This window comes from Ursus arctos, unplaced genomic scaffold, assembly GCF_023065955.2.
Source record: "Ursus arctos isolate Adak ecotype North America unplaced genomic scaffold, UrsArc2.0 scaffold_23, whole genome shotgun sequence".
Lineage (NCBI taxonomy): Eukaryota > Metazoa > Chordata > Mammalia > Carnivora > Ursidae > Ursus > Ursus arctos.
The window spans coordinates 44,317,318-44,333,041 of NW_026622908.1; the positions used below are offsets into that span (position 1 = coordinate 44,317,318).

The 15,724-nt window shown below is 51.1% G+C and overlaps 1 protein-coding gene across 1 annotated transcript; it reads right to left on the minus strand.

Moving 5' to 3' along the window:
• Positions 1-2,126: 2,126 nt before the first annotated feature.
• Positions 2,127-12,894, minus strand: LOC113249768 (mas-related G-protein coupled receptor member D-like). The gene is made up of 4 exons (XM_026491234.3): positions 12,445-12,894; positions 11,727-11,747; positions 11,351-11,508; positions 2,127-3,069 (listed from the first exon to the last, which is right to left on the minus strand). The coding sequence occupies exons 1-4, from the start codon at positions 12,892-12,894 to the stop codon at positions 2,127-2,129; spliced, it is 1,572 nt and encodes a 523-aa protein (XP_026347019.2).
• Positions 12,895-15,724: the final 2,830 nt, after the last annotated feature.

Sequence of the window (15,724 nt, forward strand, 5' to 3'; positions counted from 1 at the left end):
AATTGCACAAGTCCATTGTGAGTTTCTTTTTTTTTTTCCCCCCAAATCAGTCTCAGCCCCAGCCTACCAAAGGAAAAAAAAAATTTCTTTCCACAGTGGCATTGAGTCCCTGAATTTCAGTCCTACTCTCAAAACAAGAGATTAGAGATTTGTCATTCTGTTGTCGTGAGGCACCCTGGGCTGTCGGGAGCAGCCCCTGCCCTGTGGTCCTGGGGCTCCTCCAGCTCCTCATGGATGTCTATGGCACTAGCCCTGTGGTCACCCCCCCGGGTCCTGCTGACCGTCCTGGAGTTGGGGAACTCCTCTGTCCTCCATCCAAGGACAGATTCCGTGGGGACCAAAGCTTATCAACAAGAGGGGGATGCTCCTTAAGGATCAGAACACAAAATCATAAACACAAAGTTAGATACACTGATGAATATTCATTTGGAACGGGACAAGAAATCGCAGCAATTTGTAGATTTTTAGAAGAGACAAATGCCACAATTAATGCAAAATACAGGAAAACATCTGCAATATTTTTTCTACCATTCTGGCTGCTCGCTCTTTGATACCATTTTCATATGTCAAGAGTTTTAATATTTACCATAAAGAGAACTGAGAAATAATGCCATCTTTTTTAGCAAGATTGATCACAAATTGTATTAATAGTTCAAAGTATTTCTTAGCTTCATATCCCATTTTTAAAAAAATTTTATTTATTTCAGAGAGAGAAAAAAAGAGAGCACTCACAAACAGCGGGGAGGGGCAGAGGGAAGGAAAAGCAGACTCCCTAGGGAGCAGGGCTTGATCCCAGAACCCTGGGATCGTGACCTGAGCTGAAGGCAGACGCTTAACCGACTGACCCACCCGGGGCCTCATGTCCAGTTTTCTTGTATAGCGATTAATCTGAAATAGTCTTCATATTGATGACGTTCCTTAACTTTTTTGTTGTCACTGGCCTTGCCGCTGTGTTGGCTTAGGATTTTAAACTACCTTCCGTGATGTCAAATGGGCACGAAATGTAAATATTTCCCAGTGTGTTACGGGATGTGTCCCTCTTCATTAACTGGGTTATCAGAAATCCAGCAGGCTCTTGATTTCTTCTGTTTGTTGCACGATGATCTCTTCCTCTTGATGAATTACTTCTGGTTAAATTCAGTTCTCATTTTCAAACCAATGGTTCCTAGCTCTGGACCCAGGAGACTGTGGGAAGAAAAGAGAGGTGAGGGGAGGAAGGCGTGCTGACGTATGTCCCAATTTTCCCTCGTTGGGCACTGGCCCCGGCGGGGAGAAGTGTTTCTAGCAAGTCGAGGAAAGGGCAATCCATCTGGGTACAGACGCTTGCTCCGTCAGCCACACGGGTCTCTGGGACAAAGCTGCCTCCAGGCTGCCCCTGCCTCCTGGGCACAGTCCCATCAAGGTCCGTTGTGCATCTCCAGTAGGCCAGGTAGGGGTCTCCTGGTTTCAGGGTGGCTTCCCAAGGAAAGTAAACAGACCTGCCATGGTTGCTGGGTATGGTGGTGCACGGCGACCCAAGGGTATGGGCCAGGGGTCAAGTGTTGTCCTGGGCTGCGTGGAGGACGAGGGAGTGTCATTGCTGAGGGCCATATAGCCAGTGAGAGTTTGGTCAGTGATGGACATAGATGGATGGACGAGGACAGCAGTCACGGAGGGGTCAGCAGGACACCTGCTGAAGGGCAGACCAGTGGCGCCCCCGCGGCAGTCAGCTGATGGCACCAGCACGTGCCCAAAGACCAGCATCAGGCCACAAGGTCACAGGAACCACACCCTGCCTCCTCCACAAAGATGTCCTTGGAGGGAGAGAAGGAGGCTGGGAGCAGGTGCTTTCCCATTCAAATGCAAGTAGGCTACCCTCCTACAGAGACTGGGAAGAGAATCAGCTTTCCACAGGCCAAGGCCTCAAAGCCAAGGGGAGCCCTCTGACAAACAGGAGCAGAAAAACTGTATTTCGTCTTCCCAGCTGAGTCCCATTGTGAGAACCAGGACACACTGAACCCTGGGGAACTTTGGCATAGAAGAAAGGGACCCCCATAGATCGAGAGGTGAGTCTTTGGGGCTGTTAACAGCAGGCCAGACAGGCACCGGGCAGGGCGGGCATGCAGATCCAAGGGGTGTCCCAGCTCTCAGGCCCCCAGGTCATTGGTGCCGGTGGAGGGTGTCTCCCTCCCCTCCCCCTCAGGCTCCTCCCTCAGCGCCCTGCGGAGCATGGCCCCCAGGGGCTCCCACAGGCTCCGGAGACCCTGGCTCCCCACAACGAAGTAGATGACGGGATTGGCACTACTGCTCAGAGCCGAGGAGAGGTACGCCACGTGGAGGGCTAGAGTCTTCTGCCTCTTGGGCAGGTCCAGCCAGTAGAGGAAGTACCAGCTGATGCCGAGGGGCAGCGCACAAATGAGGAACACCACGACGGAGGCCAGGACGACCACGTACAGCCTTGTGGGCCGCCGCCCCCACTGCCGTGAGCTCCTCCGCACACGCACGAAGAGGGTCACGCTGGACAGAACCATCACTGGGGTGAAGATCCCCATAATGAGGAAGCTGAAGACGGAGTCCACCATGAAACACTGACTTTCCATGCCGAGCCAGAACTCGCTGCAGAAGAGTGCGGCCACCACGCTCATCAGGAGGGACAGCGCCCAGAGCAGGGCACACACCACGGCTGACAGGTACTGGGGCTGGTGACACTTGTACCAGATGGGGAAGAGTACAGACAGGCAGCGCTGCGTGCTGATGGCTGTCAGCAGGCTCAGACTCGCGGTGTAGGCGAAGAACTTCACTCTCTGCATCACCTCGTAGGCCAGCATGGGCGTTTCTAGATAGAGCGTGACAGCCGTGCAGAGGAGGAAGAGGAAGTCAGCTACGGCCAGGTGGAGGACGTACGTGCAGAAGGGGGTCCTCTGCCCCCGGCAGCTCAGCAGCCAGATCACCAGGCCATTGCCCATCATGCCGCACATGCAGGTGAATGTGGCAAGGGAGCTCAGCACCTCAGCAGCTGTGCCTAGCTTGTCTACTGTGAAGCTGTTTGGGGCGGAAAACCGGTTCCAGCTATTATTACTCTCATTCATCCTGTGGAAGAGAGATGGACCAGTGTGACTTTTGGGGGACCCACCCCCTGACTTTCCTGCTTTAGGGGTCTGACCGGGGTTTTGTTTGCAAGAAACATGACCACCAGACTATACCAGTGCCCTGCTCCCCTGGTTCCCAGCCTGCTGACTCGGTCACCCCCACCATGACATACCTGATGTTCTAAGCGCCCTTTGTCAAGTTGAGAGGTTCTCTTGTGTTCTAAGTTAATTTTTTTTTAATTTTTTTAAAGTTTTTATTTATTTATTTGACAGAGAGAGAGACAGCAGCGAGACAGGGATCACAAGCAGGGGGAGTGGGAGAGGAAGAAGCAGGATTCCAGTGGAGGAGCCTGGTGTGGGGCTCAATCCCAGAACACCAGGAACACGCCCTGAGCCTAAGGCAGATGCTTAACGATTGAGCCACCCAGGTGCCCCCTAATTTTTTTTTTTTTAATCTTGAAGAAGTATTGACTGTCAGCAAAGGTTTTCTGTACATATATTCATTGCATCAATTCCCTGATACTGCTCAAATCCTGTGAATAAACTTTTTAGGATGGCACGGTGGGTGCAAATCGGTTTAACTCCATCCCTCACTTTACAGCCACGATGACCATCAGGCCATTTAAAACCAGATTAAACACGGGTGTGTGTTTCCATCTCCATCCCCATCCCAGCCCCCCCGCCAGCTGTACTACCCTGTCTAACTAGCCCTCTCTCCAAACAGGTGGCTTCTCAGAAGTGTTTTTAATTTACACAAATGTTGTGATTTAGAATTTATGCTATTTTTCTTCACTCAGCGTGTGGTTTTTCTTAAAGGATATTTGCAGGTGGCTGTATGGAAAAGTAGTTTGTTGGTCTTAATTTTACAATGTACATAAGTGGTTCTTCAGTCCCAGGATCGTAGAAATGCTGTGTCCAACATCCTCATGCCTGTCCTCACTGGACTCGGCTCAGGATTTTTCTGGGATGTTCCAGGAGTGGGATTGCTGGGTGCTAGGACATGTGCATGCTTAGCTCCACTAACCCTCATCTGCTTCCCTCCTGGATGGCTGTGTCAGGCCTCACTTCTGCTGTGGGACAGGAAGGGTCACGTTCCTCATTCCCTCACTGATGATTGCTGTCATGCACTCTCCTCACGTTGGCCAACCTCATGGTTGCAGAGTGGATTGTGCTGATGTTTGAACTTGCATTTCACTGATGACAGCGAGCTTGATATCAGTTCATTTACCCACAACCCCCAGGGCTCCCCTTCTTGGACCACCTGCTCACAGTGGCTGCCCCCTTTTCATGTCTCCTGTCTGTTCCTTCTTGGTTTGCTGGCGCCTGAATCCTTGCAGGTTTTAGACACTGCGGGTGTCATCTCTGCGAGCGCTTGTAAGTACGGTCACTTTCTGTGTTGTGAACTTGAGTGCACAGATATGCTCAACTTGCTATAATCAACTCCCACACATTTTCACCCTGAAATGTGGCTTTCGGATCATTCCACATCCCTGGGTGAAAAACATATCCCCTCTTATTTTCTTCTGTTACTTTTATACTTATTCCCTTCCAGAATTTGGTCTCGAGTCCAGCTAGAACTGTTTTTATGTGAGATAAAGACAGGATACAGCTTGCGTTTTCCTCCATATTATGAGCCATTTTTTCCCAAATTGTCTCCAAGATAGCCTGTCTTTTCCCTGTTGACTTATCAAGTTCCCATTTACATATGGGACTCTTAAAGCCCTCTGTTCTGGTTTCTCTGTTGCTACACGCTGTTTTCATGTGTGTGTGTGTTTAAAATATATATATGGCTTCATGTGAATCTGGTGTGGTGTGGCTGACAGCCACTCAGTACTTGTTCTGTGCTCCTTTCATGAAGTTTCATCCTTCAGGGAGACCACTAGGCTCTGCCTGGCTTTCCTCACCTCCGTGCCACTGTCCGGAGAGCACCTCCATGTGGAAAGCCGGGTGATCACTGGGCTCAAGTCTTCTATCTCCCTTCTCTCAGAGCTCACACTCCCAGGATGCCTCTTGCCCAATATCTGAACACAGTTGAGTCTTCTCTTTTCTTCAGTTTTCTGGTTGTTGACAGTGGGAGCGCTGGTCCAGTACCAGTTCCTCCCTTGTGGCTAGAGTCAGAAATGCCTCTAGTGTATTTTCCTCTTGATCATTACTGGTGTGGAGGAACACTGTTGATTCTTGTAGTTTTTCTTAATCATGAAATGTCCTGATTTATTTCACCATGCCTATTAGTTTCTCTGGACTATTTTGATTTCCTATGGTGCTATCCTCATGCCTCTAATTTCTTTTTCATGTCCTGTAGCACAGCCCAGCACATCTAGTAGTCTGCTGAACAGTGGTTGGAATCAGGCATGTTTATCTTCTCCCTAATGTTAAAGTTTCTCTATTGGATGTGATGGTTACCCTGCGTTCGTGGTATTATGTTTTATTAAGGTTAGAAAGTTCCCTTTCTGGTTGTCTGAGAGGTTTTTTTAAAAATATTTTATTTATTTGTCGGAGAGAGAGACAGCCAGCGAGAAAGGGAACACAAGCAGGGGGAATGGGAGAGGAAGAAGCAGGCTTCCAGTGGAGCAGGGAGCCCGATACGGGGCTCGATCCCAGGACCCTGCTATCATGCCCCTAGCTGAAGGCAGAGGATTAAGGACTGAGCCACCAAGGCCCCCCTGAGAATTTTTATCATAAATGATGGAATTCATCACAATTTTTTTTCCTGCATCTACTTAATCACTTTCTCTTTTCCCCTCTGTTTGTTATTTACATGGTGGATATATAGTGGTAAGTTTGCTCTGGTCCTCACCCCCTCCCCCCGCCCCCGCCCGGGTGTCCTGATATTATTTAGAAAATTTTCACCCATGTTCATAAATGAAATCAGCACATGTTTTTCCCCTTTGGTACTACCCTTGTCTGTTTTTATTTCAAAGCTGTAAGATTACACTGGTTTCATAAAATGACTTGGAGAGATTGCCTTTTTTCTCTACCCTCTGGAACAATTTGTGGCACGTAAGGGTTATCTTTCTTTGAAGATTTGGCAGAAGGTAAAACCATCTGGTCTGGTAATTTTTATATGATCGTTAGTGGACATGCATGGGTTTGTAAAGAGAGAATTACAACTGCAATTTATTTAATGTTTTAGTTTTACTTAGAGTTTGACTCTGTTCTTGAGTTAGAGCAGGGAATAATATTTTTCTAGAAAATTATTCATGCTTTGTGGTTTCACATTTATTGGTCAATACTCTAAATACTCTACATGCTATTCTCTTATAATTTTATTTTATATTTTTTAAAGATTTTATTTATTTATTCGACAGAGATAGAGACAGCCAGCGAGAGAGGGAACACAAGCAGGGGGAGTGGGAGAGGGAGAAGCAGGCTCATAGTGGAGGAGCCTGACGTGGGGCTCGATCCCGTAACGCCGGGATCACGCCCTGAGCCGAAGGCAGACGCCCAACCGCTGTGCCACGCAGGCGCCCCTCTCTTATAATTTTTAAAACCCTAATTCAATCTGCCATTTTAAATTTGTGTGTTCAGTTCTTCTTTAAAAGATCAGTTTGCCAGAGGTTTGCTTTTTGGAGTACCCATTTTTTTTTTTTTTAATCATCTCTATTGTTTCTTGCTTCCAGTTTTCTTAGGTGGTGCTTTTACTTCTTCCACTTTCTTTGGATTTACCTTGTGATTGTTTTTTCAGCTTCTTGTGTTGAACGCTTAGGCAACTGTCAGACGTTCTTTTTCTAACCGGTATTTGGGGCTGCAGATGTGCTCCTAAGTATTTCTTTAGATGTTTCATGACCTTTGGTTGTAGTGTCTTCATTGCTGTTCATGGCTAAATCTTTTAAAATCGAAAACCACTCAAAATATTTAAAATTTAAATTTCAATAAATTAGAATAACATTTCATAACACACAGATATTTTTATCTGCCACAAATAAGTTTTGTCATTTTCTCTTCCGCTTTTTGAATCTTTGTTAAGTGGGTACAAATCCAAGAGGATCATGGTGTCCCCATCAACTGTCCCTTTTATGTTGTGGCCCTCTTCATTTTTATTTTATTTTTTAATCTTTATTTATTTGAGTGAGTGAGAGAGAGAGAGAGAGAGCACAAGCTGCTGGGGGGAGAGGCAAACAGAGGGGAGATGCAGACTCCCCACTGAGCCCAGAGCCCAATCCGGGGCTGGATCCCAGGGCCCTGGGATCATGACCTGAGCCAAAGGCAGACACTTAACTGACTGAGCCACCCAGGACCCCGGCCTCTTCACTTGCAGCACTTAGATTTGTCAGCAGGCGTGTGGTCCAGGTGCCAGGACCAGATTTCACTGGGGCGGGAGCAGGTGTGTGATGGGGCTCGTGGCTTGGAGAGTTGGCATCACGCAGGTATTTGTAAATTCCGGCTCTACCTGTGGACGCTGCAAATCTGGGGCTGCACTTAGTGAAGTCGATGCCCGACTCTGCTCACACACCCTCCCCCCAGAGTCTCAGACGGGGAGAAGCTCCTGTGGCATTCTGTGCAGGAAGCTGCTTCTCTAAGCGGCGGGGACCTCCTGGGCTCTGGGCTCGGGGAGCTCCCTCTGCTCACGCTCCAACTCCAAGGTACTTTCTAGCCCCACAGCCCTTCCGCACCCCAGCCCCACCTAAGACCTGGCCGCTGGGGCCTGTACCCATCTGACGTTCTCTGGGCCATCGGCCGTGCTCTAGTTGCAGGTTCATTTGCAGCACCCGGAGATTTCCCTCCCCACCTCTCCTGGGCCGGGTGGGGGGGGATTATGTTTCATGCCGCATTTCTGCGTCCACAGTGGGACTGTGGTACCGTGACCCACACAGCCTCCATAGGTACCCTGCGCTCTCCAAAGTCAGGGGTCCCTCCCTGGGATCCACAGAGGGTTGAGTACTATTTCTCACTTATGCTATGTGCCAGATACCTGCATAGTGCTGTATGTATGTAGCACACGGGCAGAGAGCAGCATTGTACACGTACAAAATACACACCCACGCGTGGTAGCACAGGTGCACGTGCACATAGCACAGACACATACAGAAACACAGTACATGTGCTCACACGCACACAGCCCGCGTGCATATAGACACGATGTATGTACATCACTGGCCAGGACAAACAGCCGATCCTCACAGAACTCACAGTCCAGCCCGGGAAATACACAGTAGACACAATTATCCCCTACCCCCCAGGGGGGTGTGTAACAAGGTGGGAACCAAGACGGTGGGTTGGAAGGTATTGAGGTTGGAGGGCGGCTGGGAGAGGCCAGGTGGAAGCGTCCCTGCGAGGGGGTGGGACCCTGCTCCCCTGGCCCCTCCCCAGCCAGGAACCCTGTACACACCGCCCTCCTCAGTCACTAGTGATTGGTCCCTGCCTGGTGCTGGGCTCATCGAAGCGGAGTCCAGGCAACCCCATGCTATGTAAGGAGTGTGTGGCTCCCAGGGAGGGAGGACTCGGAATGCACCTGTTGTGTGGGCGGGGCGGGATGCACAAGGCCGCCCTGCAGGCCGACTGGGCCCCCAGTCCAGTGCCCCACCCCACCTCCGAGTGCATGTAGAGTCCCCCCACCCCAGTCCATCCTGCTCTCGTCGGGATCCAGGGGCCTTCAGTGCACCTGTGCTCTTCCCAGCAGTCACTAGATACCCCGCTGAGGGGCGGAGGGCCGACCAGGCCAGTGCTATTCTGGGTCCTGGGCTACCAGACCCTCGCGGGGATGCTGCTCTCAGGGAGACAGTGCACAAGCACGAATATGCAGCTTCAGGTGTGGTAACTCGCAGAGGTGCTGATAGCTGCTGGGATAGGAGCTTTAGTAGCCAATGCTCACAGCTGGCAGAGCCGGCGGGAGGGACAGAGCGCCCGGGTAGGAGGGGCGTGTTGTAGGTGCGGTGGCTCCCTAGACGCCTTCAAAGGGGTGGATCTCAGCAGTAGAGACCCCAAATGGGTTGAGGAGGCAGCTGTGGAAATAGGGAGAGTGGGTGACCTTTTGAAGGAGTGTTGTAATGGGCAGGTTGGTGGGGAAGGTAGAGAAATGGGACCGGGAGGCTGAGGACATGAGGCACTCAGCAGAGGGAAACCTGAGGGCACAGGTGAGGCCTCGGCTGCAAGGGTACTCCTGGGGTCAGAGGCAGGAGGGCAGGCAGGCGGCTGGGAGCTGGGCATCACCCAGGAGAGAAGCTAGAAGTGGGGAACCCACCAAGGATGCGTTAGCCCAGGTGGGAAGGTTTCTTCTTTCTGGTGAAAGAAGAAGTGGGTGAGATATTGGGATTGAGGAAACAGAGGAGGGATTTGGGGGGTGGAGGGGGGACCTCCTCCTGACAGCTGTGGATGCAATTGTGTCCCCCTGAAAAGATCTGGTGAAGCCCCAAGCAGTAGTGTGATGCTAAGAGATGGGTCTGTAGGAGGTAATTAAGGTGACGTGAGTTCAGGAGGGTGGGGCTTCATCTGGTAAGATTAGTGTCCTTCTGAGAACACATACTTGGAGCCCCCTCCTCCACAGCTGCCTTCCCTCTTCTGGGCTCGCCCCGAGCTCCAAGCTCCGTTGGTGTGTCGCTGGGCCTGTGAGCCCCTCGGGCAGACCTGCCTCCGACTTGAGGCCCTCCATGCCCTCCCTGCCCTCCCAGCCTCTGGCCCATGCCTGCTCGCGGCCACGGCTCAGTGCTGACTCGAGGATGGTGATGGTTCAGAACAAAGTATCTGCTGAGTTAGCTTTAGTATTCCTGTCCTCTGAAGCCTTGTTTGAATTTTTGTCTACCCCACTGAAGACTTAGGGAAATGAGTCATTTCGCACTAAATATGCCCATTTCTCCTTGTACTTTAAACATTAAAAAGTCACCTCCTGAGATAGTAAAACGGTGTTACTTTGAAAGACCTGAGGGGCAAGAGGACGTAGGTTTTGCTGTGCCCTCCCCCTGTGTCTCACTGTTCACGGTAGGATTACACCCTTGAAGGGTTTTTCTGTGCATTTCCATATAATGCTTTTACAGAAATGAAAACCTATTACCCGTGCTTTTCCCACAACGAACTGTATGTCTTCTTCCATTGTGCTCACCTGACACCTACAGGGCCCCTGTGTCCTGGCCCTGGCTGTCACCACTGATGGGGGCTCCTCATGTGGACGGCCCCCGGGGCTGATATGAACCCCTTTAAATATGCTTGTGAGCTAGGTTTCAGTAGTCTTTTCTATTTGGAAGATGCCAGCTCATGAAGTCGAGGCACTTGCCCCGGCCATCCAGCTGCGCCTGGCAGAACGGGGACTCTCGCCCCGGGCAGTTGCAAGGCATTGTCCGTCACCAGCATGCTCTCCTCCACCCAGAGTGCAATCATGAGGCTCTCACCTGCTCTCGGCGTGGTGCTGAGTTCTTCAGGAAAGAGTGCCAAGGTTCTGGTGTGTAGTTCTGATGCCCAGAGGCAGCTCCACGTGGCCCAGGCCCTGGAGCTGCTCCTGCTCCGTCCCTGCTCCCGGCTGTCTAGGGCTGCTCTGAGCTTTCCTTGGCTGGTCCTCACCCAGATCTCATAGGAGTCCTGTCCCTGGGATGCCCCAAGCACCTTCACTCTGCTCCCTTTGAGATGCTGGAAGGGGTGCTTGAGGGATAAGTACAGGAAGGCCACGCCCCATCCACGGGGAGGCCTGCAGACAAGCTGGCTAGGGGCTAATGGGCCTGGCTGGATGTAGCCTCTTTGGCTGCCCATTCAGGGTGGGGGATGCCTTTCAGGGAAATGAGAATAAGGCTGGGGCCCTGAGGAAGTGTGGGGCTTTCACACCTCTCCTGTGCCATCCTGGCAATGCCTCCCTTCCTGAAGGCCTTTGGGGACAGCCAAGGAGACCTCCGAGCATTAGCAGGCCCCATCATCTTGGAGTTAATGTTGGGCTGTGCATAGAAATGGGGCTCTTGTGAGTTGGGAGAGGCCATTATATCCACCCAACCCTGTGCATGGAGAGACGCTCTGGCTAATGGACCTGCCCGGGGATCTGCATGCTGAGAGGTGGAAAGGAAGGAGCACGGACTTGGAGTCGAGGACCCCATTTCAAGTCTGAGTTTTGCCGCTTATTAGCTCAGGAACTATGTGGTTTAGATGACCCTTCTGAGCATCCAAGTGTTCACTGAAATTCATGGAATCTCTTCTGGCCTCTCTCAGTAAATTGCGAATACTACCCAAGGCAAGAGACAGGGGATCATCTCGGCCCTGATTGGTGACCTTTCCCCACGTTGGGTGTACACACCTTCTTGCCTGGTAAGTGAAGAATCACCCTAAAATCGAGTCCCCTCCAGGGCAGATGGAGGCAGACCTCATACCGGTGCAGACTGGCGTGCCAGGCGCCCACCGGACTTGGTGGCTGCTCCAGGGCCTGCACACGTTGGCTGTTGGCTGGGGTCTGGCGCTGTGGTGCTAACCCTCGCTGCCACGCCCTGGAGGAGAAGGAGAGCTCGGTGTGGGAGACTTCGGGCCTCAGCTTTGCAAGGAAATGTGAGTGAGGAGAGGAGAGGCACGGATTCCGCTGCTGAAAGTGTCTCCAACGCCCTATGTCAGTAACAGGTGACTTAGCAGAGACTCCATTGTGCTCATGGATGTCCCAGGGGACACGGACCATCCCCATTTTACAGGAACAGCTCTGACTGTCCCAGGCTCTCATTCTGGGCTTGCTGAGCTGGGAGGTGGTGGACGGCTTACCTCCAGGAGGTAACACTGAGTCTGAAAAGAGCAGGGACACAGACTCGACCTCAGGCCCAGAGCCACAGACAAGCGATGCAGGAAGGCACGAGCTTCCAGAAGTAGGAATTCTCACATTCTCGTATCTTCTGTGCCTAGTACGGGGCCTGGCAGGTCCAGATGCTCACATTTCCTGACTAATCACAGTTGATTGACAGTCTCTGGATCCAGGTGCCCAGATCCAGCGTTCCCGGACCCCTTCCACACGTGGACTTCTCAGTGACACGAGCCAGCCCTGTTACAGTGTGACTTCGTGCGTGCGTGTGTGTGAGTTCGTTACGTGCGTGCTGTGTTCCTGTGTGCGAGCGTTTGTTAGTGTGCATTTGTTGGTTGGTCACGTGCGCACGTGAGATCGTGCACGTCCGTGCGTGAGTTCCTGCGTGCGCCTGCGTGGTACGTGCATGAGTTTTGCGCGTGCACGCTTCCGTGGGGATTCTGCCACCTGCAGCCCGGAAGCCTAACCACAGGGGCGCCTGGTTCCCGGAAGAGAGGAGTAGGGAACGCTGCGCGCACGCGCGCGCCTGCTGGGTCCGGGTGGGGACTCGGCGAGGACGGGCCGACCCCACTCGCTGCCTCAGGCCGCGGGCGTCAGGAGGCAGGTCGGCTCTGCTTGCGCTCCCACGGCTCAGGGCGGTGTTGGCAGGATTGGGCTCCTCCAGACCGTGGCCCGAGGGCTTGCGTTCCCTGCAGGCTGTGGCCAGAAGCCGCCCTCAGCTCCTTGCCCTCGGGGCGGCGCTGGATTGGCATCTCGGCGTGGCAGCTGGTTCAGGAAAGCCCGCGAGCGGGACCTTCGGTGGCACTGTGGAATCCCGGTCTCGTGCAGCCTCAGTGCTTCTCCTTTCTGTGGGTAGAAGCCCGCGTCCTGGTCCAGGCCAGCCTGCGGTCCGGGACTAGGCAGGCGGCTGTGAGCGCCGGGAGGTGGAGGCCGGGGCAGCGTCTTGGGTTCCGGCTGCCAGGTGGACGGGCTGAGCCACACCCGCCGTGCACAGCTGGTCCTCGCCGCCTCCCGCCCAGGATGGAAGATGCCGTGGGCCGCGCCCGAGTGCTTGCCGTGCTCTCCTTTCCCACGCGGGATTTTTACGGAACCACGGTTATTCCACTGTGAATGGTGAGTCTTGACAGCGGCCATCCCTGGTCATAGAGAACCGGTTCTGGGCGACGAATCTCTGGGTCGGATGGACGGAGATGCGAGCAGCCCACGGGTCCTGGGCTCAGTCCTGTGGGGGAGAGGAGAGTGTGTAATACAAGTACCCGTTCAGGTGGGAGCATTGAGAATCGTCCGTGGGAAAGAGGTGCGTGTGCTGGAAATGGCTTGTGACGCTTCCCTGGTAGCTGTGAACTTCACCCCCTCCCCACCCCCAGGCCAAACTGGATCAGACTGGGTTTCTGCTCCTTGTCCCTGAGAGTCCTGTCTGACATGGTGTAGGAATGGGCCCAGGAAGCTGTCTGTCTGTGTAACCTGGAGTGGCTGAAGCCGAGAGGAGTGGTCTCCAAGGCTGCAGGCAGGGCTGGGGGTGAGGTCCTGGGTGCTGGGGGGGGGGGTGACACTAGGAAATTCTTGTGGGGGGGTGATGGAAATGTTCTTTAAGGGAGGAGGAAGACATTTTAGCTACTGGTTTGGTGAGGACGTGAGCATACCTACATGTGTCTCAGATTATCGACGGGTTCACTGTATTGTACTTAAATCAGACCACAATTAAGTCAATCACAAAGTTGTTTTGTTGTTGTTGTTGTGGTTGTTGTTGCTTTTACAAAATCTGCCCGAGTAGGTGAGCCTTCTTCCAAATTGCCAGGAAACTTGGTGCTGGCATTCTGACTCACTGGAGCAGAGTTTTCCATGAACTTTCATTCTGTGAACTGTGCCCTGTTGTTGTCTGCAGCCCCCACTGGCTTCAGATACAGGATTTCCGTGCTCAGATTCGGAATTGCCCCGATTCGGTGGTGGGTGGTGGGGGGTTATTTCTGTGATGATTTTTCATAGCTCCCTGGTCTTTTCACCGCTGTTTTTAAGGACACATTTCCTTGGTCTGGGCTGGGCTTCTTCCCGTCTTGGGAGAGGCTGGAGCATAAATGGACCGATTTCTTCATCCCACCTTCTAGATGGATCCTGTGACTCCTGGGAAAGATGGAGCATCTTCGTGAAGGATTCTAGACTGAAAAGCGAATGTGCAAAAGGTTCTCAGGTTTCAGATTTCTGGCCCCAAGTAGAAAACTCAATTATCTCACAACCACAGCTGACAGGGGATTGGAGAAAGCGAGGCCGATGCCAGAGAGGCATTCCGATCGGTTTTACTAAGACAGGACATGAAGACAGGAAGAGACATGATAGCAAAATTCTCACCAAAATACTAGCCGATAGGATCCAATAGTAAATTAAAAAGATTATTCAACACGACCAAGTAGGATTTATTCCTGCGCTGCAAGGTTGGTTCAACACCTGCAAATCAAACAATATGATACACTACATAAATAAAAGAAAGAATGAGAACCACGGGATCCTCTCAGTGGATGCAGAAAAAGCATTTGACAAAGTATAACATCTTTTCCTGATTAAAACTCTTCACAGTGTAGGATAGAGGGTCCTTACCTCAATATCCTAAAAGCCATCTGTGAAGAGCCCAAAGCGAGTACCATTCTGAACGGGGAAAAGCTCTGAGCTTTTCAGGGATGTCCACTATCACCACTGCAGTTTAAGATGGTACTAGAAGTCCTAGCCTCGGCCATCAGATGACAAAAAGAAATAAAAGGCATCTGAATCAGCAAAGTGGAAGTCAAACGCTCACTCCTTACAGATGACATGATGCTCTATGTGGAAAACCCAAGACTCCACCCCAAAATTGTTCGAACTCATAAAAGTATTCAGTAAAGTGGCAGAATATAAAATCAATGCACAGAAATCAGTTGCATGTTTATAAACCAACAATGGGACAGAAGAAGGAGAAGTTAAGGAGTCGATCCATTTAGAATTGCACCCAAAACCGTAAGATACCTAGGAAGAAACCTAACCAAAGAGGCAAAGGATGTGTACTCAGAAGGCTAGAGAACACTCATGAAAGAATTTGAGGGAGATGCAAAGAAATGGAAAACAGTTCCATGCTCACGGATTGGAAGAACAAATATTGTTAAAATGTCTATGCTACCTAGAGCAATCTACACATTCAATGCGATCCCTATCAAAATACCATCAACTTTTTTTCACAGAGCTGGAACAAAGAATCCTCAAATTTGTATGGAACCAGAAAAGACCCCGAATAGCCAAAGGAATGTTGAAAACCCAAACAGGTGGCATCACAATTCTGGACTTCAAGCGCTATTAGAAAGCTGTCATCATCAAGACAGCATGGTACTGGCACAAAAACAGACACATAGATCAGTGGAACAGAATAGAGAACCCAGAAATGGACCCTCAACTCCATGGTCAACTACTCTTCAACGAAGCAGGAGAGAATAGCCTATGGAAAAAATAGACATCTCTTCAGCAAATGGTGTTGGGAAAATTTGACGGCCACATGCAGAAGAATGAAACTGGACCATTTCCTTACACTATACACAAAAACAGAATCAAAATGGATGAAAGACCAAAATGTGAGGCACGAATCCATCAAAATCCTAGAGGAGAACACAGGCAGCAACCTCTTTGACTTCGGCCACAGCGACTTCTTGGTAGACACGTCCGCAAAGACAAGGGAAACAAAGGCAAATGTGAAGTATTGGGACTTCATCAAGACAAAAGGTTTTGCACAGCAAAGGAAACGGTCGACAAAACCAAAAGACAACCGTCAGAATGGGAGACAATTACAGCCAATGATATATCAGGTAAAGGGCTAGTATCCAAGATCTATAAAGAACTTATCAAACTCAACACCCAAAGAACAAATAATCCAATCAAGAAATGGGCAGCAGATGTGAACAGACTTTCTCCAAAGGAGACATTCAAATGGCAACAGACACGTGAAAAA

Excerpts from the sequence above, each read along its gene's own strand:
- LOC113249768 (XM_026491234.3), bottom strand. The coding sequence starts at position 12,894 with ATGGCCGCTGTCAAGACTCACCATTCACAGTGGAATAACCGTGGTTCC. Across the intron at positions 11,748-12,444 it reads GGCCACAGCCTGCAGGGAAC|ACTCAGTGTTACCTCCTGGA; the intron begins GCAAGCCCTCGG and ends TGCTCTTTTCAG. Across the intron at positions 11,509-11,726 it reads CTCAGTGTTACCTCCTGGAG|CTGAGGCCCGAAGTCTCCCA; the intron begins GTAAGCCGTCCA and ends TTCCTTGCAAAG.